Here is a 22,320-nt window from a genome sequence, read left to right as displayed (position 1 = left end):
GGAAAAAGCTTTCTCGAAAATTTATCATCACATAAATATGAAATTGGAAACATGTATTGTTATAATGATGGTACTCAATACCATATATTTTACCGCAAATTCTAAGCATTTTTGCACATTTTGGAGTTGAGAGGTCTATACCGTTTCAGCGATCAGTTCAAAAATTAGTACGTTTCATTTTACGCTAGAGACCATTGATTCATATGAGGTTTTTTATTATTCATTTCAAAGAGTTCGTTATTGCGTAAAGTCCTTATTTATTAATTTTCTTGGACTGGAGAAGAGAATTAAATGAATTTTTCATTGAAGAATTCATATATGCATTAGATAACTTTTTTTTTTTATGAATTTTCACGTAAAAATATTATACAAAAAGTCTTTCCAAAGGCTTGAATTGAGGTTCTTCTTAAACTCAAAATAAAGACGTAAAAACTTTTTTTTGAATTCTTGCATGTGCTAGAAAAGGACGGTAAATCAGCGAAACGTTTGAGATTACTCAAAAACGCTGAGGAGCGAGGACTAGTTAAACTTTAAGGCAGATCACGTGGATGCCACGTGGTTCTGTGTACAGTTATGGCTGAATGGCTCTCATGCTGAGACCTGGGTTCAAGCACGCCGTTAGTTTCTTTTTTAGCTTCAACACGATAACTCGAACAGAGGGGTAAAGTTCAATAATGAACATAATTTGATAAGGAGTTCAGTAAATATGGTCGTTCGAAATATTATTTTACTTATTATTTCAAACCTACGATATCAATTTAACTAAAATTTTGCTTGTCTAAAAATTTGTTCTGCTTTCCTTATCTCGGTCCATTTCGGTCTGTTCTTCAACCAAGAATCCTGTATTCTACCATTTCCTCTACTTAATAATAACAATATTTTTTATTTCTTATAAGATCCACCAAGATGACTATCTCAAATTGAATAGTGCCCTACAATCAAACATAGTTAACTAAATTTAACATTAAATAAATCTTCTTATTCACACATTTCAAGATTTATAATCCATCACTTCATTTTATTTGTGAAAATTTTTGGGCTACTCATATTATTTAAACTATTAGGTAACTGATTCTCATATCTTTTTATATATTTATATATATTCTCATAACTACAACTACTTTCTTTTATTTACTCATAATAATCAGGTGAAGGAAATTAGATCTCCTTCTTTCATATGTGGCCCAAATTTGATATTTTTCTAGCTTTGATAGTATGTATGTGAAATGAAAATTTTGATATAATAAACGAATAGATACAATAAATATAATCTTCCTTCTGTAATGGAGACTCCCGGGTAGCCTCTAGTCTATACTATAAAATAAATGTGTATTGGTTTGGCCTCAACAAAGCCTTCCACTACCCTTATTTTAGTGTGTACCCCCTAATGTTCCTATTTCCCCCACATGATCGCATGAAGTGATTTGATTAACAATATGTGTTGTATTTTGAATTGTCATCAGTGAAGCCTGAAAATCAATACTCCGCACACTTTCATGCTGATATGTCGTCAGATAGTTGGGGGTTGTAAGTTCACTTTGAGAGGATTTACACTATGATGCTTCCTCAATGTTATAAACTTACATTAATGGCGAGCTCCCAAAACTTTGAGTGACGGATCAACCAGTTGATTGTAGTTTGAACTTTATGATGAATCAAGAATATACCGTTTTTGAAACTGAACTGTAATTAGATACAACGAGATTAATAAATTCAAATTTTGTCTTTTTTAGAGAAAATACTTAACGACTTCAGGTTTTTGGTCCAGAATGCTCCTGCTGAATTTTTTAATAGCCAAAATTCATCCAAATATATCCATATGGAATATGTTTCACCCATATCCGAACTTGTTGAAACAAACAAATATTCAAATATTGTATAAAAAAGAGTTAAAGTCTGACTTTCTGGTGGCTTAACTGTTATAATTTCAGCCGAGCCAAGAAGAAGCATTTTTCCAATTAAATTATATTTTTTGCCAACGGCAATCAAACGGCAATATTTTCAAAGAAAATAGCAAATTCAAACAGAATGAATTGGTATGAAATTGAAAGAAGGTTTGTCTCAAATACTCAATTGAAATCCATAAGAATGAAGCGTTGAAATCCATAAGAATAAAGCAAGTCACAGAGTGCACTCCCATCTGAAACAATACAATTTAAACATAAAAACTATTTTTCAGTAACAAATACATCTACCAGTGGTGCAATTATTAGCAGGCTGAGTAAGCTGAAGCCTATTAGGACAGCAAATATTAAGTAGCGGGAGATTATGCTTATTAATTTCTCATTTTGATAAACAAATTAAAAAAAATATTAAACACACGAATTACGATTTCCAAAAATCATAGAAAAATCAAGATATTTCACAAAAATCGAAATATAATTCTATAAACAGAGCCGAATACTTAATATTTCAATATATCTATTCAGTAGAACTATAATTTGACTCAATTTTTGAATCAAAATATTGAAAGTACAGAATGGATATGTCATAAGGTTAAAAATAATATAAGTAATCGAAATCGAATTCTGTTGTCCGTCGGCATGAAACAGGTTCAAAGGTGCTGCAAATAATTTTCGCTTATTATTTAGATTTACTTTGGCCCCCCCAAAAAAAATCCAGCTCCCCTCGGCCCCCCTATTTTTGAAAGCTGGCATCGCTACTGTCCGCTACTGACTTCTCAATTTCATCTAAGAATTCCTCCAGAATATTTATTACCAATATCCTGCACATTCAAAATGAACCATAGAGAAACAGAGATCGAAGCTGGTTACACATTTAAACGTGGTATTCAACCATTTTACCATTGGACAATTTCGTCAGTCTTTTTGATCATTTCGAAGTTAGTTGCATTGATTGATACCTCAAAAAAATGAGTATTTATCCGGTTTGGCAGTTCATTTCTGACAGATTGCCTCAATTATATTCCATCTCACCATTTCTGAAAAATGTTCTAATGAGTTTCAATTATTTTATTTTGATTATTTGAATCATAAATGAACCAACTTGAAAATGAAAAGTTTTTTATCACACTTTTCACAATGGACTAGTTTAGTGATGTTGATAATACTATATTTGACACGATAGAATCAAAATATAGAGCAAAACTGATAAATCAGTGAAAAAATTTTGAAAATCCATCTATAAATGACTGAGAAATAGATTATTTAAATTTACGTATTTTAGTGCGGAACGTCTTAGGTCTGTGACGTCACGGCTCTTGCCTGTGATCGCTACACCATAAATTACGTTAGCCGCGCCAAGGCTCTTCCGCCGTTTGTAGTTGTACAGTGTAGTTTTAACTCGAGTTTTGTTTTTATGTCACCATAATGGAAGAAGGCTTCGTGAAAGGACAAAGTGACAATTTGCCTAAAATAGATATATTCGCAGTGATGGAGTTTTTTTCTTCAAATCCATCTTATGTCAGTGCAGAAATAAAAGGAATTAAACTTTTAAAGTCCGTATCTACTTTTGAGTTTGCTTCATCATGGCTCAACTTATAACGATGATTTATTTAAAAAACGTTTCATAAACAGTTTGTAGTTGAGTACTGGTTGTTGAAGTCTATCAATAGCAAAACATATTTATGTAAGGAGTAAAAAGTAAAAAGAGAAAAAAGTAATTTATATGTATGTATATAGTAAGTTATTTCAGCCATCGTGTAACGAACAAAACACGACACGAACGGCACAACTGATTGTACACCAAAATTCGTAAGCATGCGAATACCAGTCGTCTAGTGTGTGACGTCACGACACTTACACGTACTATGAAATTATTCTTCCAAGCGCAACTTCAAAGTCTCATAACTTTTTCATTTCTAGAGATATTTCAATGATTCTTCCACATTTTTGTTTCATTTTACTTAAATTTTTATAATTAATCCTTAACAAAAAAATGAAAACTAGTCCATTGCACAATCAAAAATGCGATTTTCTAATCTCTATAGATGCTCGATCGAGTTTTTTTGACTTTTTGACTTAGTTCTTTTATGTTATCGAATTTCTTAGCTGAATCGCTGAATTTCAACATCGGTGACTTAGTCAAGGTATCTTTTCTTTTGTCTCACAATTAAATGCTATTTTTCATCCACTACAAATTGAATGGAAAAATTACTAACACACATCAAACTACAAAACTACATCACTCCACCGTAGGCAATCCATATCAAAGGCATGAATAATTATCATCATTTTTTACGAATCATTTTGATGTATTAATAAAAAAGGTGTGTTTATGATTTTTTTAATCGTTAACGATTGATGTCAGTATCTGGATGGGTGATGAATTAACATATATTATTGTATGGGATAGAAATGACAGATGACCAAGAATTCAAAAACTCCTGACAACACATCAGCACTAGATTTTTGTTGTCAGGTCTAATTTTTTTCAAGTCAGAGTTCAATACATATACAACGTATTACGATAAAAATGAATAGGACGATTTATTTTCCTCTTGCTTTCATTGCAAAATTATATAAGGTAAAATTAGCCAACCAATTCGTACTACCTAGTGCTACTCCATGGAAACACAGGGGCAACAAATACATATGTTGGCCCACAAATAAATGCTGTTTTTCATCCACTACAAATTGAATGAAAAAATTACTAACACACCATTTAATCCAGAAGGATATCACCTCACCCTACAGGCAATTCATATCAAAGGTATCATGTTAGTCACCTGGACTCACCTTTTTTTTCACAAAGCCTTCCACGCTTTATACGTCAAAGTTTTGATACGAAAAATTACGAAAAAATGGTCAAGAGTAGTATCGAGAACACGCCACACTGGCCAACCATGAAAAAAGTTCTGATACCGAAATACATATATCATTTTGGGCTCTCTATAGGTTGAAAGTATGAATGGTTTGGACCAAGGTTTTGTTAGGGCGGATACATAATACAGTGATTTTATAGTGCGAAATCGTATATTTGGAGAAGGCACGGTTTCTTTTCAGTTGACGTTATAAATGGTTTCTGAACAGTGACAGCTTAGACCATGTATGCTGTCGGCAATTTCTTTTTATTTTACTTCAACTTTTAATAATTGTCATTTATAGGTTCAATGAATTATTATGAATTTTGCATTTCAACGCCATATATTATACCCATTGATAAAAATAATAACGAATAATGATAATAACGAAGAGTTACTACTCTTCTTTGTCTCTTTTTATTTAATCAAAAGATAATCACCCACGTGCGCATTTAACGTCTCTATTGTTCTTTATTTGTTTGTTTACTATTTCGTCAAAAGTTTCGATTTTCAATTCTTCTCTGATTTGTTGATTGCTTGACAAGCCAACCGCTGTTCTGATTACTGTATTTATTGTAGGTACTTTGTAACTGATCTTTCTTATTATCTTTCATTTTATACCAGGTGACTCCTCCTTGGTAATACCAATATATTTATTATCTTCAGCTTAGTTCCTAAGGAAAGTTTGCTTAAGTTCCTTCTTATCTAAAAGTACAGGGTGGGCAAATTTCGATGTTTTAGCACTACAACTTTTGAACCAGAGGAGATAGACAAAATCTGGTACCCACTTCTCGATCTCTTTTTCTGAGAAACTAACAAGGGTAGTATTCATTTTTGGCCGCCTTCTTTTGTTTTCGAGTTATAAGCGAAAATTGGAAAAATGGCGATATCGAAAAACATTTATATCTCCGCTAATACTGATGACAGAGCTCTGAAATTAAAACATTATACAGGCACTTTTTCACGTAGAATCCAGTGGCGTGCTCGTATTTTCAAAAGGGTTTTTAATTACGAAGCTATGACCCAAAGTTATGTTTTTTCAAATGGGAACACTAGATTTTTGTGTCATTTTCTGAAAGCTTGATTTTTCCTGATTTCAAAAATATATAACATCGTATGATTCGTATCAAAATAAATAACAGAAAATGGTCAAAAACCTTTTTTTACTTGAGAGTCTCAATATTTCTATGGTTTCAACTGTTGATGAGCCTTTCTATAACAAGAGCAGTGGCCTTCCGCCAATCTGATTATTTCTATGCTTTTCACGTATTTCTACAAAATTCGAATCTATATTTATTTTATACAAATAGTTTCGAAAAGATGAACGAACATGGAAAAAGTTTCCTGGGTAGCTTGAACACAGTTTCAAATATTCATCTATTGAAATATCGAGAAGAGGTGTCGACTGTGCATTGTGCATCTGTTGTCATTATTAGGTTAAATATTATTTCTTGTTTGTCCCTTCGTAATTAAAATGTTGAGTTCAATCATATATGCATTGTTTCATATGCTGTTTAAAATTGATTGGTACTTGTGCGTATTGATTCTGGAGACCTATGTAAATAATCTCCTGATACATGCATCTCAATACAACTCTTTCGATTGAAAAATTCGATCTTGTGGTTTCTCCGTTATTACCAAATCAATTTTTAGATTAAAAATTTATAAAACATATCTAGATTCGAATTTTGTAGAAATAAGTGAAAAGCATAGAAATAATCAGACTGACGGAAGGACACTGCTCTTGTTATAGAAAGCTCAATTTTTCTGTGTTCATCAACAGTTGAAACCATAGAAATATTGAGACTCTTAGGTGAAAAGAGGTTTTTGGCCATTTTCTATTATTTATATTGATCCGAATCATACGATGTTATATATTTTTGAAATCAGGAAAAATCAAGCTTTCAGAAAATGACACAAAAATCTAGTGTTCCCATTTGAAAAAACATAACTTTGGGTCATAGCTTCGTAATTAAAAACGCTTTTGAAAATACGAGCACGCCACTGGATTCTACGTGAAAAAGTGCCTGTATAATGTTTTAATTTCAGAGCTCTATCATCAGTATTAGCGGAGATATAAATGTTTTTCGATATCGCCATTTTTCCAATTTTCGCTTATAACTCGAAAACAAAAGAAGGTGGCCAAAAATGAATACTACCCTTGTTAGTTTCTCTGAAAAAGAGATCGAGAAGTGGGTATCAGATTTTGTCTATCTCCTCTGGTTCAAAAGTTGTAGTGCTAAAACATCGAAATTTGCCCACCCTGTACAACCAGATATTTTTCTTAGTTTTTCCATTCTATCGTCTGATTTTCTATTTTGACGTTTCCTGCTTTCTCTTTTTTTACAGTTGTCACTCCGAAGTAGATAGATTTGTTTTCGTCGTATTCACTTTGAATCTCCATTTCTAGAAGTATGATCTACTATGATAATAGATAGCGGTGTCATGTGCAAACTAGGCTATCTTGCATCTATTCATTTTTGTTATGTCTGCCCTGTATGAGTTGAATAGCTGCGGTCCCATCACCGATCCTTGGAGAACTCCAGCTTCAATTTCTCTAATCGTCAAACTGGTACTACTCTAAATTTTCTATTTGTCAGGTACGATTGTATTCATATCGAATGTTTGATTGAAAATTTCACATGGAACTTCAGACCTTGATGCCACATTTCATCAAATGCCTTTTCTATGGGACAAGAATATTTAACCAGTGTCTGTAGAGAGGTTTATGTGCTACTTAATATTTCAGTCACTTAGTCTTTCCAATTGGTGGATCTTTGAATGCTCTTTGCGAAACCCAAACTTGTGATTTAGAATTATTGTCTTTTCTTCTTCGAAATCTTTGGTTGGGCGGTATTGGTCTTTTTCTTTCTTCAAAATCAAGGTTGTATCCGCCATTTTCCATTAAATTTGTTTTTAGTATGAATCTGGCTATTTCAACGATTTTATCGCGAGCTTTTATTGGTAAGTTTTAATTGCTTGATTTTGTATTCCGTCTATTCCAGGTACTTTTCTATTTTTCAATGTTCTGGTAATTTCTTCGTGGATCACTGCTTTTGGATCATCTTCCATTTCATTGTGATCATTTTCTGTTATATTTCCATGTATTTCAACTGATTGGTTAAATTGGTCGTAGTTGATTTTTGGATTCGGCTTAAATTAATGTTGCAGTGATTCTGCAAACATTTCTGCCTTTCCTTCATTTGTAATAACTACTTGATTTCCCGTTTTCAGTTTTGGTATCTTCGCTTTCGTTTTTCTTCCAGGTAGTGCTGTCGTCATTTTCGTATCTAGTTCTTCTAGCTGGAGTATTACTGTAATCATGTGATACTTATAATATTTTAGTGAAGGATTAGGAGAAAGCTTCATATGAATAAACCAACAGACAACAATATGGTTATGACAAATCAAATCTCACGTAAGCTTTTCAAAAATTTGCTTATGATATTTGAGATATTCTTCAAGAAAAAGGCAAAACTCAGCTATCGTGAGAAATATCCTCAAACAATTTCTTAAAGGATCTTTGTTAGGGCTGGGACTTTTTCGCCTTTTTGTATTCGAATATTCATCCATAAATTTATTAGATTATTCGAATAATTCATTCAAACAACTATTCATGCTAGATTATTCATGAGTACCTAGTCATGAATATTCAACCATTCGTTGATTATTCAATGATTATTCAGTGATTATTCAATGATTATTCAGTGATTATTCAATGATTATTCAGTGATTATTCAATAAATATTCAGTCAATATTCAGTGATTGAACTCATGTTTTAATGAATCAATAAAATCCGAGCGTTTTGATAAGTGAATATACCCTTTGCGACGTGGTATAATCGTTTTGGTGTTTTGCCTCTCGCCATATACGATCTATTAGTGTGACGTCACACACTGCCAGTTTTAGTTCTCCTGTCTGTTCGGAATCCAAACAAATAAATTGTCATTCAAATTAGTACGGTCTCGCTGAAGGAATTGGCTTATTTTCATAAATAAGAGTATTTGAGGAACGATTTCAGTATTAATTGATAGATCGAAGGAACGAGGTTAATACCAGTAACTTTGAATCCTGTATCATTCCCCAGATTTTGTAAAAAGCCGTGTTCATTAGTTAAACCTCAATTTCGAACTTACGGCATTAATCTCGTTTCTTCTGTCTATCAATTAATAGTAAAATCGTTCCTCAAATAATCTTATTTATCAAAATTAGCCAATTTCTTCAACGATAACGTACTAATTTGATTGACAATTTGTTTGTTTGGATTCCGAACACTGACAGGAGTTTATTTATAATTTTAATTCAATTGTATCTATCAATTTCAATATTATGTAATTTCCTGATTATTCATGAATAGAAAAGTAGTCATTGATTATTCAACTATTCAGTGAATACTCGACTATTCACTGATTATTCATGAATAGAAAAGTAGTCATTGATTATTCAATTATTCAGTGAATATTCATGATTATTCCAATAATGCAAAATGCAATTATTCGAATAATTATTCAATGATTATTCGAATATTCAAATCATTCATTCATGATTCCCAGCCCTAATCTTTGTATGTGATGCTGCATGACAGTTCTGGTAGAGGAGAATGATTAGCATACGTGAAAACCATCCACGTCAGAATTAATACATTATAAGTATTCATGTATATTCTCAAATATGATTTGTCACGGTTTCGAAATTTTATCACGAGGGTCGCAAAATTCGACGTGCTTCTTTCAAATTGAGACGTTAACTTGACATGTGACCTTTTGTACAACATAATGTGCGAAAAATGAAATGCTTTATGTAACGAGGGGTTTGAATACAATAACATTCACAAGGGTGACTACCCAATATCATTTATTCGGGATACGTTGTTCCCTTTCGTGAAGGATAACTTGTTGTCAGGATTCGGAAGCCGTAAGCCTAAAAAGAATATTTTCTATGAAACGCTTCTCTAAAATGTGTTTTTAATTCTTGTTAACGAATCTTCATTAGAAATATCTTTTTTAATGTAGGTACTACCTACTGAAGTATTTGATGGTTTTGGTGTCTACTTGAAGGAAAGGAACCCGCACGTTTAGTATGGGAAATGGCTTTCCGTGAATTTGGCTGAATTTTTGATATGTTGTAGTTCTTGATGAATTGATCAGAAAAGTCCCTAGTCACAAAGCTCAAAAATGGACAGTTTTCGAGATATGGAGCTTTGAAAATGGATTTTTTGCAATTTTCGGGGTTTTTGCTCATCAATCGGGGAGCTCTCTATTCTGGTTTTGATGAAATTTGGATGTTCGGCGACCAGAACCCGACTGAGAAATGATCTTCCTAGGTTATATTAAGCACCGCCATCGATAATTTTTTATACACTGCTCCACATTGGCTATGAAATGATATACAAAATCCAAGATCTTCCATACATCTTTTCATTCCACAAGATGACGCCAGAATAATTCACATGACCGAGAAACGACATATTGTGAGTTTTTTTTAAGAGGGACCATAATAACTGAATCCTCATATATCTGATGTCCAATAATATCAAATATGTTAGCCGAAGTGTTCATAACCAGGCATCGCGAGCTGTAATGGGGGAAAATGGGAAAATCATAATCATATATCCTCAGGGATAACAATTGTGATCACTATTGATGTCATTTACATATGATATGTGATTTGTTTCTCACAAATCTCGATAATCTGACAATGGGGTGCCAAGACATTTTCCTCAGAATGTCTCGAAATTGATGATAGCATCTCACAGACAAACGAATACGTGAAAATGTCTGCAGTTTTGATGCAATATAGTACTATACGGGTAGAATATAGAAGTCCAAGTGTTGGAAGCTAACTATGAATAGAACTTCCGATATTAACCCACGAATTCTTGAAAATAATTTTTTTTTTCTATGAACTTTTTGTTCGTCACACATACAAATGAATACTATCTAATGATATGATCGTTGGCAAAATGAATGAGTAGATCAATCAAAAACAATATAATAATGAGGGTAACATTCATAATAATAATAACAATAATGATAATAAACAAAAAACAATTTAAAATTATATTAGCTATCGCAACAAAGTACTTAAGTTATATTGATCATATATGATTGAAATATTGGCATTCTTTCAGAAATTTTATTGTTTCTTTAATTTATGTTGCTGAGCTGAGATTGTCCTTTATACAGGGTGATCCACCGGGATTGCCTATTAGACGTTTAAGGAAAACTAATCTTAATTTTGAGCTGAAAATTTGCATATTGGGGTATGAGACAATGATATTTCTCCCTAAAATATTTTCAGATCTCTACAACTTCCGGTCATACCGGAAACAGACTACTAATTCCTCATTTTAAATGACACACCCAGTATATTATTGCATCATTAGATTAGATCATTCTTTGATGACAATTTCAGTAATATATGCCATAACTTGGGTTGAAACTAAACAGTTCATGAGTTGATGGGATTCTTTAAAAAAAAATGCTGGCTATGAGGACTCACATTTTTTTGAATATTTCGGCAGAAAATGCTTCTTTCGAAAAAAAAATTTTTTTTTCGATTCTGCAAATACCTAGTATTATGAGACTGCTTGCGGTTTGAATAAAAAATGTACTGGGTGTTCATAAGACGATCATGAACTTGGACAACTCAAATTCATCAAAACTCAAGATTTTCAAATTAGAATCTATATAATATATTTTTTCGAAATTGGTTCCTCTCATATCCTTGGTGAAACTTAATTTCAGTATTAATAGAAGAAATTTTTAGATACTATGTATATAACAAAATGAAATAAGTTTCGTAATTTTACTTGCCAAGTTGGTAGAAAATCCTAGAAGAATTAACTTTTTGTTACTTTTCTTTGTATGAGGCTACGTTTTTAAGCGAAAGAAATAAAACAACTTAAATACATAATGAAGAATTATCTGATAACATTTATTCATAGAGTTTTATTTTGATGCATCTACTAATAGTCATACGTTGAACAAATCTAATAGTTCATCAAAGGGAAGAAAAATACGCGTTAGGATATTTTTTTTGCATGAAAACGGTGCCCCATACCTTCAGAAAAAATCATGAGATATTCTATGTCACATGTCACTGAACGAGGAATTAAAAAATGATTATCAGTGGCGTACCATTTTTTCTTAAAAAAAAAAGAACATCAGCCAATGATGAACATAAAATTCTTGATTGCATGTCAATAAATGCTCAATAAAAACCTCTTGAAACTGACCAAATTTCATTTGAATATCTATCATATTTATCTTATCAGAGCAACAAATAAATATTTAGTTTGAAAAAAAAAAACGTTAACGGCCTGTATCTCGTAATACGAAGCATTACGAACAAAAATCATTCACCAAACTAATTATTTTTCCATACACAATAACCTCCTTATGTTTGTCGCACTTATTCACTAACATCCTGTATAATGATATCTGAACTCTCTTCTCAATTAATTTCTATTGTTGTTTCATTTACATGAGGAAATTGTTCCAAAAGAGTGAGAAATGATTTTGTCAAATCTACTTTCATTTTCATGACATGTCACATTGAAAATTATGGATAAGATCAACCATTACTTGATTGTAAAATCAAGTTTGAAGATTCATGTCAAATATTCATAAGGACTTACCTATCTGAAAACGAATTTAATCGCTCTAAAGCTCAATGAATCAGTGCTTCAAAATAAAAAACCAAAAATTCTCTGTTTACGCAATCATCCTCAAAGCTATACAATCGCAATTTTTTTCTGTTACTTCCTGGCAAGAATCTCCCCTCAAATTCTTCATCGAAACCTATCACATTCAACTGTCCGAGCAACATTGACGAATCTATCTGCGAAGACGAGAGGTGCCCATTCACAAAAATCTTCGTAGAAACTTCCATTATGACTTCCGAAGAATAAAAGCCAACATATGGCTTTGTCAATAACGTCAGCTCCGAATAAATATTTGGAGATCTCTGGTAATAAATCTCATTACCTTTGCGGTTCGATTGATCCACGCCTTTTACATCTCCCGAAGATTCAAAGGAATCCAAATTTCGAAGAGGTCCAGCCAGCTTCCTTTCATGTATCAGGTGGATGTCTCAATCTGAATTGTATTTCTGCACATAGTAACTCCGTTTCGATCCTTTGAATTTCTTAATGTTTGTTTTGTGTCGATTCTATTTGTTGTCGCCTCTAAAGATTTTTCTTTCTTTTGCGCAACGCCTTACAGTATTCTGCCGTCAACACTGAGTGAGCTTTGATTTATTTCAGATCATTGTGACCGAGCTTAAGGTCTTATGTGGTGTGTAGATGGCTTTTTGGCTTTTTGCTTCATTCAGTAAGTAGCGTGAGAAATTTTAATTCTGGTCAATGGGCTGGAAGACGTGGCCCAGTTTTGCGTTATTGAACAAACAAAAAATTCTGAGAGAAAATATTGAATGGATAGGTTATGAAGAGAAGTGTTTGGGGGCTATAATGGCTAGGTATTGACACAATATTTTTTTTACAATAGTTGGTAATGCACCCATTCGCTGACTCTCATAGAATAGCTGAAGAATTTCTTTTTCTTTCCCAAAAATTTTTTTTCATTAATTTTATTCATTATCAACTTCTAGGATGATTGGTTCAAATATATATAATCCAAAGGAACATGCAAGACATTCAAAAGTGCATTTTTCCGGAAATAAAGAATCTAAATTGAATGAAGAGAATGTATTAGCAAGATTCATGAATTTGAACATAAATAAATAATATTGAATTTTTATATAGTCCAAGAACTCTTAAAAGCTCGAACTTATTATTTTAATTGGTTGATATTATTGAAATATATGACCGAAATTGAGTTTTGTCATCTTTCTGGAATTTGAGTTATTCAAGTTTGATTCTTTTTAAGTCTTTGATATTTATGAATTGGCAACTGATGTTGAGGTGATCAATGTAATATTGAATAAAATTTGTACTTAATTATAATTTTATTTTATCAAAGAAAACGCCCAGAATTATTTTAGTATAAAATCATAAATTCATAAAAGAGAACATTTTACTTAAAAATACTAGGCTGGTTTCAGAGTTTGTCGCTTCAGCAAAGGACTAAATAACCAAAATCCTCCTGGAATAAGGGATGATAGAATAGAATAGAGTTTATTCAAATTACATTGATTGTTTAAACTCTAGGAAAAACTGTGAGTTATTTATAATAGCTGTTTACAGTTGTTTAAAATAAATTTCACCCTAACAGCTTCCTTTCCTCGTCACGCCGTTGTATATATTTCGTCTTCATCGAGTTCACAGTCACGTTCGGGAATATCTGTCACAATCGGGATATTTTCATTTTTCTCAATTCATATTTAATTTTTTTATTATTATTATAGTTATTCTTTATGTTGAATTTATTATTCTATGTATCATGGATCTATCTTCTGAAGTCAACCAGTTCTTTATTTCCTTCTTGAATTTCTTTATGTTTCTTAGTTCTCTTATTTCTTATTAACACGTTTGGGTACAATCTAGAAGCTAGGTATGTGCAACTTCTCTGTCCTATTCTTTTTTCTGCCCTCTGTCTTTTATAGTTGACGTTTCTTGTTTTGGTCAGGTAGATGTGTTCTTTGATGACTATTTATTTTTTTTTTATTTTAAATATTATACAAACCGAATTTCACTGGTGAAATTATATGATATTTTTGTGAATTATCTGCTTGGATGTTTTATGGTTTTGGTTACGAGATCAAGGTAAAATTTTGCATGCCTGAGGCTCTTTCTAGATTTGATCGAGTAGATCAGGAAATAAACTAACACTATTAGCTCATTTCTGTTAGAGCTTCCGCCAAGCTTAGGTACAAATCTCACACCAATATCATACCAACAAGTCAGGAATTGTTATTTTATATTAAGGTACTCGTGAAATTTCAACTTTTGTTTTGTTTACAGACGAAAAGAATTGAATTTTGCATTAGTAACTCGAACAATTTTGGAAGTTTGAGACTGATTCCGGCCTAATATTCCAAAATTACTGACATCGCGATTTAAAAACGACGACAAAGAAGTAAAATATTGAGATATATCTTGAATCACAACTTCCACAGAGGTTTATTCACTGCTGTCAGAAACTTGTCAAAATCTTAACGTTCTTCGAAATTCAACGTACGTTTCTTATCGAAATTTTCTGTTCAAGTTATACCATTTAAAAATCGTTTGTATATTGAATTCATTCGTATATTTTCTGTGTAAAAATGTCCCAACCCGCTGCAGCATATTGTCCCAAATTGCCATGGATGGTGGATTTCTACACATCTGCAGATGGTAAAATTCACAATCAGCAACTGAAGGCAGCTTTTGCCAGAACCTACATAGACCACTTGTGCCATCTCAGCCCTGAGTCTGTAGCAGCAAAACATAGAACAACACAAATGGTTTTCACTATACCAGAAAATATAACAGTGTCGGCTATTGATGAACTACTCATTGCTGGCATGAGTATGGCAAGAATACCTATGACGATTTCCAAAGATAAATGTATGGAAACGATCAATAGGCTCAGGCATACTTGTGATCGATTCAGTAAGAAGTTAGGACGTCTCTATCCTCTTGCTATAGCTCTGGAATTCAGAGGTACAGAAATACGAACTGGCAATTTACAAAATGCTAATAAAAAACCAATTCGCTTGGAGAAGGGCCGTGAGACAAAGATAACAACAGACCCATCCTTCGAGAATCTTGTAACACCAGAACTCATTTACGTTGATTACCAGAAAATAAGCAAACTTGTTCAGCCAGGAGATAAACTCCTTCTGGATAATGGAAAAGTCACTTTGTCAGCTCTGGAAGTCGCAGAAGAAATGATAAAATGTATAGTTGATAAAACTGGTGATCTGAACAGTAACGTCGCGGTCACTCTGGTGAATGCTCCTGTTGAAGTTGAAGAAATTGGTGATGAATACATGAAAAATATTGAGTTCGCTTTGGAGATGCAAGCAGACGCTGTAATCATGACAACAATAGTGGACGAGAGAAACATCAGGCTGCTCCAAGAAAAGCTACAAGATGAGGAACGAAAAATGCTGGTGATTGCAAAGATAGGAAACAGCCAAGCCTTAGAAAATTTCGACGATATCGTGAAAACAGCTGATGGTATATTCGTAGGATCAACTGAACTCATCGGGGAACTTCCTAGAGAAAAAATATTTCTAGTTCAGAAGTCTTTGATAGCCAGATGTAACAAGGTAGGGAAGCCTGTTATGTGCAGCCTAGAGGTGGCAGAATATGGTGCCCTTTCCGAAGCAGAAATAACTAAGATCGTGAGTTTCATAGACGACGGTGTTGACTGTTTCGTTTTAACACAGTGCGATATAGATAACAACCTTTACTATGAAACTATAAGGCAGATTAATATGATTTGTAGAGAAGGAGAATCTGCAGCGCATCAAAGGAGGATCTTCAGTGAACTGACTGACTGTTTTGTATGGTCTGCAGAGCCAATATACTCCCTTGCCATCTCAGTTGTCGAGTCTTCTTTCAAATGCAACGCAGCAGCTATAGTGATCGTAACCAGAACAGGGAGATGTGCTAAGATCTTGTCACGATTCAGGCCAAGATGTCCGATCATAGCTGTGATTAAGCTGGAGCAGAACGCCAAACAGCTGCAAATTTACAGGGGGATCACTCCGATTATATTCATTTCGAAATACGGTTCCGATTGGAATGCAGAAGTTGAAGCTAGGGTCCAGTTGGGAATAACTTTCGGCAAACTCAGCGGATTCATAAGGATGGGGGATATAGTAATTGTCGTATGTGGGTCTAAGAGAAGTTCCGGTTTCACTAATACCATGAAGATTGTTTTTGCCTCGGAATTCGATGCTGTGAAGGCTAGCGAGGATGGAGATCATTGAACTTTAATTTTAGGATTTAAAAAAATCATTTTTCGTTGAATGCTTTGTGTGACTGTCTGTGTTTTCGTTTTATGATATAAAAAAATCTGAAATCTGGTTATTTTCTTATTTTCGTAGGTGTACTTTCTTCAAGGCGCTTGTTTTTCCCTACTAAATTTGTGGAGAGCTCTTTTGAGAGATTTTCAAAGTAGATTCCCACCTCACCAAACGAGCGCATTACACTTTTGCTAGACAGTATGGTGCAACACAATTTTTTCAGCTTGAATGAATAATTTGAAAGAGTGAAAAAAAATTGATTCAGACCAATAAAAGTTTTGAAAATATCAACTAACAAAAGAATAATTAGAAGATCCAACCATACAACTTGAAGATTTGAAAATGCAGTTCTTTTATTAATGATCTTATTCAATTAATTATATATGAGTTCTTTATCAGGATTCACTTTTGTTTTTATATTTCATAATTAAATTGCTGTCCAGATTAAATGAATTGTACACTTCTGTTGGTGGGTCGGTAAAATGGCATAGTACATACAGCAACGCCTAGGTGTATTTCAGACAACTCCAGAGGATGAAGCCACACCATGCGCAGTTTGCAGATGATACCGCTATATACTATCACATTAGAATGCGGAAAACCAATACTTAGTTACAGATAGACCTAGATGAACTGATGGAAAACGTCAAAAGAGAAAATCAGACGATTGAAGGGAAAAAGGAAGCAAAAAATCTGGCAGTAATTCTAGATGAAAAAATGAACTTTAGCCTGCAGATAGAAGAAAACAGAAAAAGGCTAGGCAATTACACAAGAGAATCTATCCGCTACTCAACCCAAAAAGTGAACTTTCCTTAGAAAACAAGCTGAAGATGATAAATATAGTCATATGCAGGATTAACCTGGTATAAAATGAAAGACAATATAATACAAATTACACTGAATACAGTAATCAGAACAGCAGTGGGCGCCCCATGATATATTAGCAACCAAGAAATCAGAGAAGAATTGAAACTATTGAGGAAATAGTTAAGAAACAAATAAAGAAGACGATAGAGATGCTAAAAGCGCACGAGAATACAGAATTTAGAAAGATACTTAAAACAAATTTCAACAAATAGACAGACAAGAGGAAATACCTTTTTCAAAGAATCAAATAGAGGAAAATAGCGTCATGCAGAATGAAGAAAACTCCCCCGAATGAACAACAGTAGATAATTGAAAAAAATAGAGTAGAGGTGAAGGGAATAAAATTCCATCTTCATACAAAAAGAAGACCTGTGAGCTTTAATCTTCTGAGAGTTCTCACATGGAAGAGAAAAATCGAAAAGGCAAATCTGATGAACTGATTATCGTTAGGCCTCTCCTAAAGGTTAGATCACCATCTAATTTTCTGTATTCTATCACCCTTTTCTCGACATTTGCGACTCACTTTGTATATTATATCGTGAGATATGAATTTATATCGCTCAACTTGATTTCAGAAAGCGCGCTTCTGACAACAGAATTAACTTGCTATCAGATACATTTTTGATTATGATTTGATGATGATCAGATTGTTACGATGAGGGTATAGGCAGAATAGATTTACTGACCTTGATTTATGTTGGCGCCACCTTAACCAAATTAAACCAAAGTGAAATCTTGCTTGCAAGTATGACTTAGTATATAAAAGTTACAAATTCATTGAAATAATATAAATCCAATTCAATGTTGGTTGCTAAAGGCTGAATTAAAAAACAGAACATTTAGAAATACTAAATATAGGCATCTGATCATAAATTTGGAAAACTTTGAGCACCAGACAGAAACTGGAAATGTATCAATGACGTCCTGTTGTGATTAAAATCTTCAAAAACTCACAAAATGAAAAGTTGAGATCTTCCGATAATAATGAAATGGAAGTATTGTATTTCAGAATTCATATTTCAGTAAAAATGAATTTTGGAGAAAAATTAAAATGAATACCTTATGGAGAGCGGAAAAACTCAAACATAAAAAAGCAATTTCAAAGTTACAATATGAAATATAATAAGGTTGATACAAATATTCAATTTTAAGAATGTCCGGTCACACTGAAAGTGTTCTAGAAGGAAATGAAAGAACATAATGAAATCTAATTGTTAATAAGCAAAAAAAAGGAAATATTGAGAAATAAATGAAAAATATTTCATCCACCTGAAAAATCACACTCGCCTTTTCATGACCTGTTAATTATGACAAAATATTTCATTAGAAGTGAATAGGTAGAAGAAGAAATAAATTATAAATTAATATCAAATGATTTCTCTCCTGTTCAGTAAATTTCATCTTCATATCAGTCATATCAGTGCGTGCAAAATTAAACTCAGTACTCATAGGCGTATCGTCGACATGAATAAATAAATGAATCGAGTGATTGAGGTATAATATCTTTCACATATCTCATCGTAAAATTCTTTCGTTCGGCCGAATATAATATCCCTCAATGAAAAGTAACCTCAATTCAATCTCCGGCGCGTCAGCCAAACGTCAACTGTCAATTCTAAACTCGAAGATCCCAACTTCGCAGCGGTTCGTCAATCGACGTCGACAATGCTCAAAATTTAATTAAAAAGGTCGCCATAGAGAGAGAGAGTCCCCGTTATTAATAAAAGTGACAAAATATTCGCAGTACATGAAATTCGGTAGTGTTCGCGGTTGGCAGCGAGTTAATAAAGTGGACCGGCTCGAAAAGGCGCCGTATTTGTCGGAGACAGACGGGCCAGAATCGCTGTCAAAGCCTCTATATGCAGTCGGCAGAGCGCGGCATTCGATTAGGCCCCGTCGGGATTGGGATTCGATAGATGCACGTAGCAGGGGCGACTCGTCAGGGTAGTCATTGCACACAATGGGAGTTGGACTAGTGATGCTTTTGTACCATCTAGTTTTTGGAGTAGTCACGGTATCTATTGCCAAAACGATAATTCTACCGTGAAAGGTGGCTCAAACTCGATGCTCACTGACAAAAGGAATAAAACATGACATATAAAAAGAAGAAAATTCCATGAACACAAAAACTTCAGAAACCAAAGAAAATATGAGGGATCAAGCTTATTTTATCGATAAAAATTAAATAAATTGGATTTTCGACTTCATGCCACCTGGTGCGAAGAATAGGGAGAGGAACAAACCGACGAAATGTGATCTAGATACGGAAAACGGAAACGGAGAATGTTAGGAATTGATATAATAATAATAATAAAAAGAGAGTTTATTCGACATTGAAGCGTCGAACTATTGGCTCACTCAGGTGCGATTTATCCAGAAATGGAAGGATTTCTTTTAGCCATCCAAGTTCAAGTGATCTCAACAACAAATTACTGACGATCGATGCCGTTATGAGTGTCCAACGAATGAGACAATCCAACAACGGAAGGATGTCAAATGTTTGCAGGAAATGAATATGAAGAGAGACACGATGCAGTAGGAAAGATACTACACCAAGAAATGGCAACCAAATTAAAAATAATTCATTCTGAAAAAGTGCCATACTACTAGTACCAACCGGAAACCATCCTGGAAAACGAACGTTATAAACTGTACTGGGATCGTACATACAGTTTTGACTATATAGGCTAAAATCGGAATAAAAGAGTTCATTCAAGAATTATGAATTAGGTATTAGTTAGAATTTTGTAAATAATTATTATATATCACTGATTTGTATATTGTAAGTACGGATTTATTACGATTCATTAGATGAGATTGCACAAAAATGTAAATAATTGACACAAGTGAAAATTTCCACAAAAAATATCTTTCTGAAAAATTTCTCACAATATCAACAGACGTTTCTATAATAATGGATTCAATTTCGCTATAAGTATTCAGAACAGAAAATAAGAAAATTTCGATATATTCACGAACAAAACTCCTCAGACACATTATTTATACTAAATGACATGTCTTATGCACCCATACCCCTAATGAGATAATCATCATGTTGAGAAAGTGGAGTGGTGTAATGTACTGCACAACTGCAGTCATATTGACTGTGATGAACACCAAAGGTGTCTTGGTTGCTATAACGATGTAATAAATTTCGTAAAACTTAAGAAGCGAAAATAAGAACTTTTCGATATATTTATGAACAAAACTTCTTAAACACATTATTTATACTAAGTGACATGTCTTAGGCACTCAAAAACATGGCTAGGCATACTCCTAATGAAAGGATTTTTTTGTTGGGAAAGTGGGTTGGTGCGCATCCGTATATAAGCCACATACCACTATTTCCTAGATGTAATGTAATGCAGTCATGTTGCTCGTGATGAAAGCCAAAGGTGTCTTTCTTGTTTAAGCAATTAGTAGTCCTCATCCCACAATTGCATAGAAAATTGAAAATATCGTCTAAACAGGCAAAGAGAAGATTGTCTAGTCGGTACGTGCTATAAGTGGCATAGCCTAGGTGACCTGCTCTCATAAGTAAGAACCATCCATACCATAATTTCAAGGATGATCCACCTTTCTCACCCTTCTGTAAAATATTAGCTTACTCTAATAGTAATTTAACTTCAGGGCAATTCTGAAAACCTGTAGATTACCTACAAGTATTTCAGACTTCAATATTTTGGTAAATTGGCTTCTGAATCAGCTTGTTGTGAACCCTGCCTCGAGGTATTACAGTACTACTAATATTACTTATACGAATACTAATAGGCAGGATCATTGGGAATGACGCAACAAGCCATTTCAAAATACCGGAAAGTCATTGGAATGATACAGAAACAAGGAAATTGGGTGCCCTACGAGTTGAAGTCGAGAGATGTCGAACGACGTTCGTTTGCTTGCAAGGCATAGACGGAAGGGATTTCTGAATCTCATTGTGACTGGAGAAGAAAAATGGGTTAATTAAGATAATCTCAAGCGCAGAACATCATGGGGATATTCCGGCCATACTTCCAAGTCCACGGCCAAACCGAATATTCAAGGTTCCAATGTCATGCTCAGTATTTGGTGAGACCAGCTCGGCGTAATGTATTATGAGTTATCAAAAACATTTGAAAAAATTACTGGCGATCGTTATTGAACGTAATTAATATGTTTGAGCCGAGCATTGAAAGATAAACGGCCGCAATACGACCCATGCTGCGAAAGTGGACAAGACATATTTGGAAACGTTGAAATGGAAAGTCCTACCCCTCCCGCCGTATTCTCCAGATGCTGCTCCCTTGTACTATCACTTGTTTAAAGCAATGGCACGCGGCCTAGCTGAACAGCATTTTCGGTCTTATGAAGAAGTAAAACATTCGATCGATTTGTGGAACGGCGGAAGCAAAATTGTTCGCATATGTATTTTGTTTTTATTTTATTCATAATGATTTTTTACGGAGTAATGACCAAATCTATTGAATAACATATGCCACAAATATAAAATTGAAAAATAACTGCGACGAAAAATGAAGAATTGAGTACCAGCAGCAATATGAATAATCACATTGTTCGTTTTTCATATACTCAAACTTTGACAATTTTTTTCAAAAGTTGTTTAATGGTTTGTTTACAAATAGAAAGTAGAATTGTAGTGTTTACCTTGTTTTCTCTGAACCTATCGATTTTGAACAGTATACGCTCTATTAGTGTGACGTCACACACCGCCATTTTTGGTTCTCCTGTCAGTGTTCGGAATCCAAACATATAAATTGTTATTCAAAAGTAATAC

General features: G+C 33.5%; 1 protein-coding gene across 1 annotated transcript; it reads left to right on the top strand.

Annotated features, from left to right (window-relative positions):
- The first annotated feature begins 14,847 nt into the window (after positions 1–14,847).
- On the top strand, positions 14,848–16,739 carry LOC123682016 (pyruvate kinase-like). Its single transcript, XM_045620390.1, has one exon. It carries the CDS (start codon positions 14,988–14,990, stop codon positions 16,641–16,643), a length of 1,656 nt encoding a protein of 551 aa, XP_045476346.1. The 5' UTR covers positions 14,848–14,987; the 3' UTR covers positions 16,644–16,739.
- Positions 16,740–22,320: the final 5,581 nt, after the last annotated feature.

Source organism: Harmonia axyridis, chromosome 6, assembly GCF_914767665.1.
Source record: "Harmonia axyridis chromosome 6, icHarAxyr1.1, whole genome shotgun sequence".
In the NCBI taxonomy this organism is placed as follows: domain Eukaryota; kingdom Metazoa; phylum Arthropoda; class Insecta; order Coleoptera; family Coccinellidae; genus Harmonia; species Harmonia axyridis.
The sequence above is the reverse complement of the archived record's forward strand: the minus strand, read 5'-3'. Positions and strand labels throughout refer to the sequence as shown.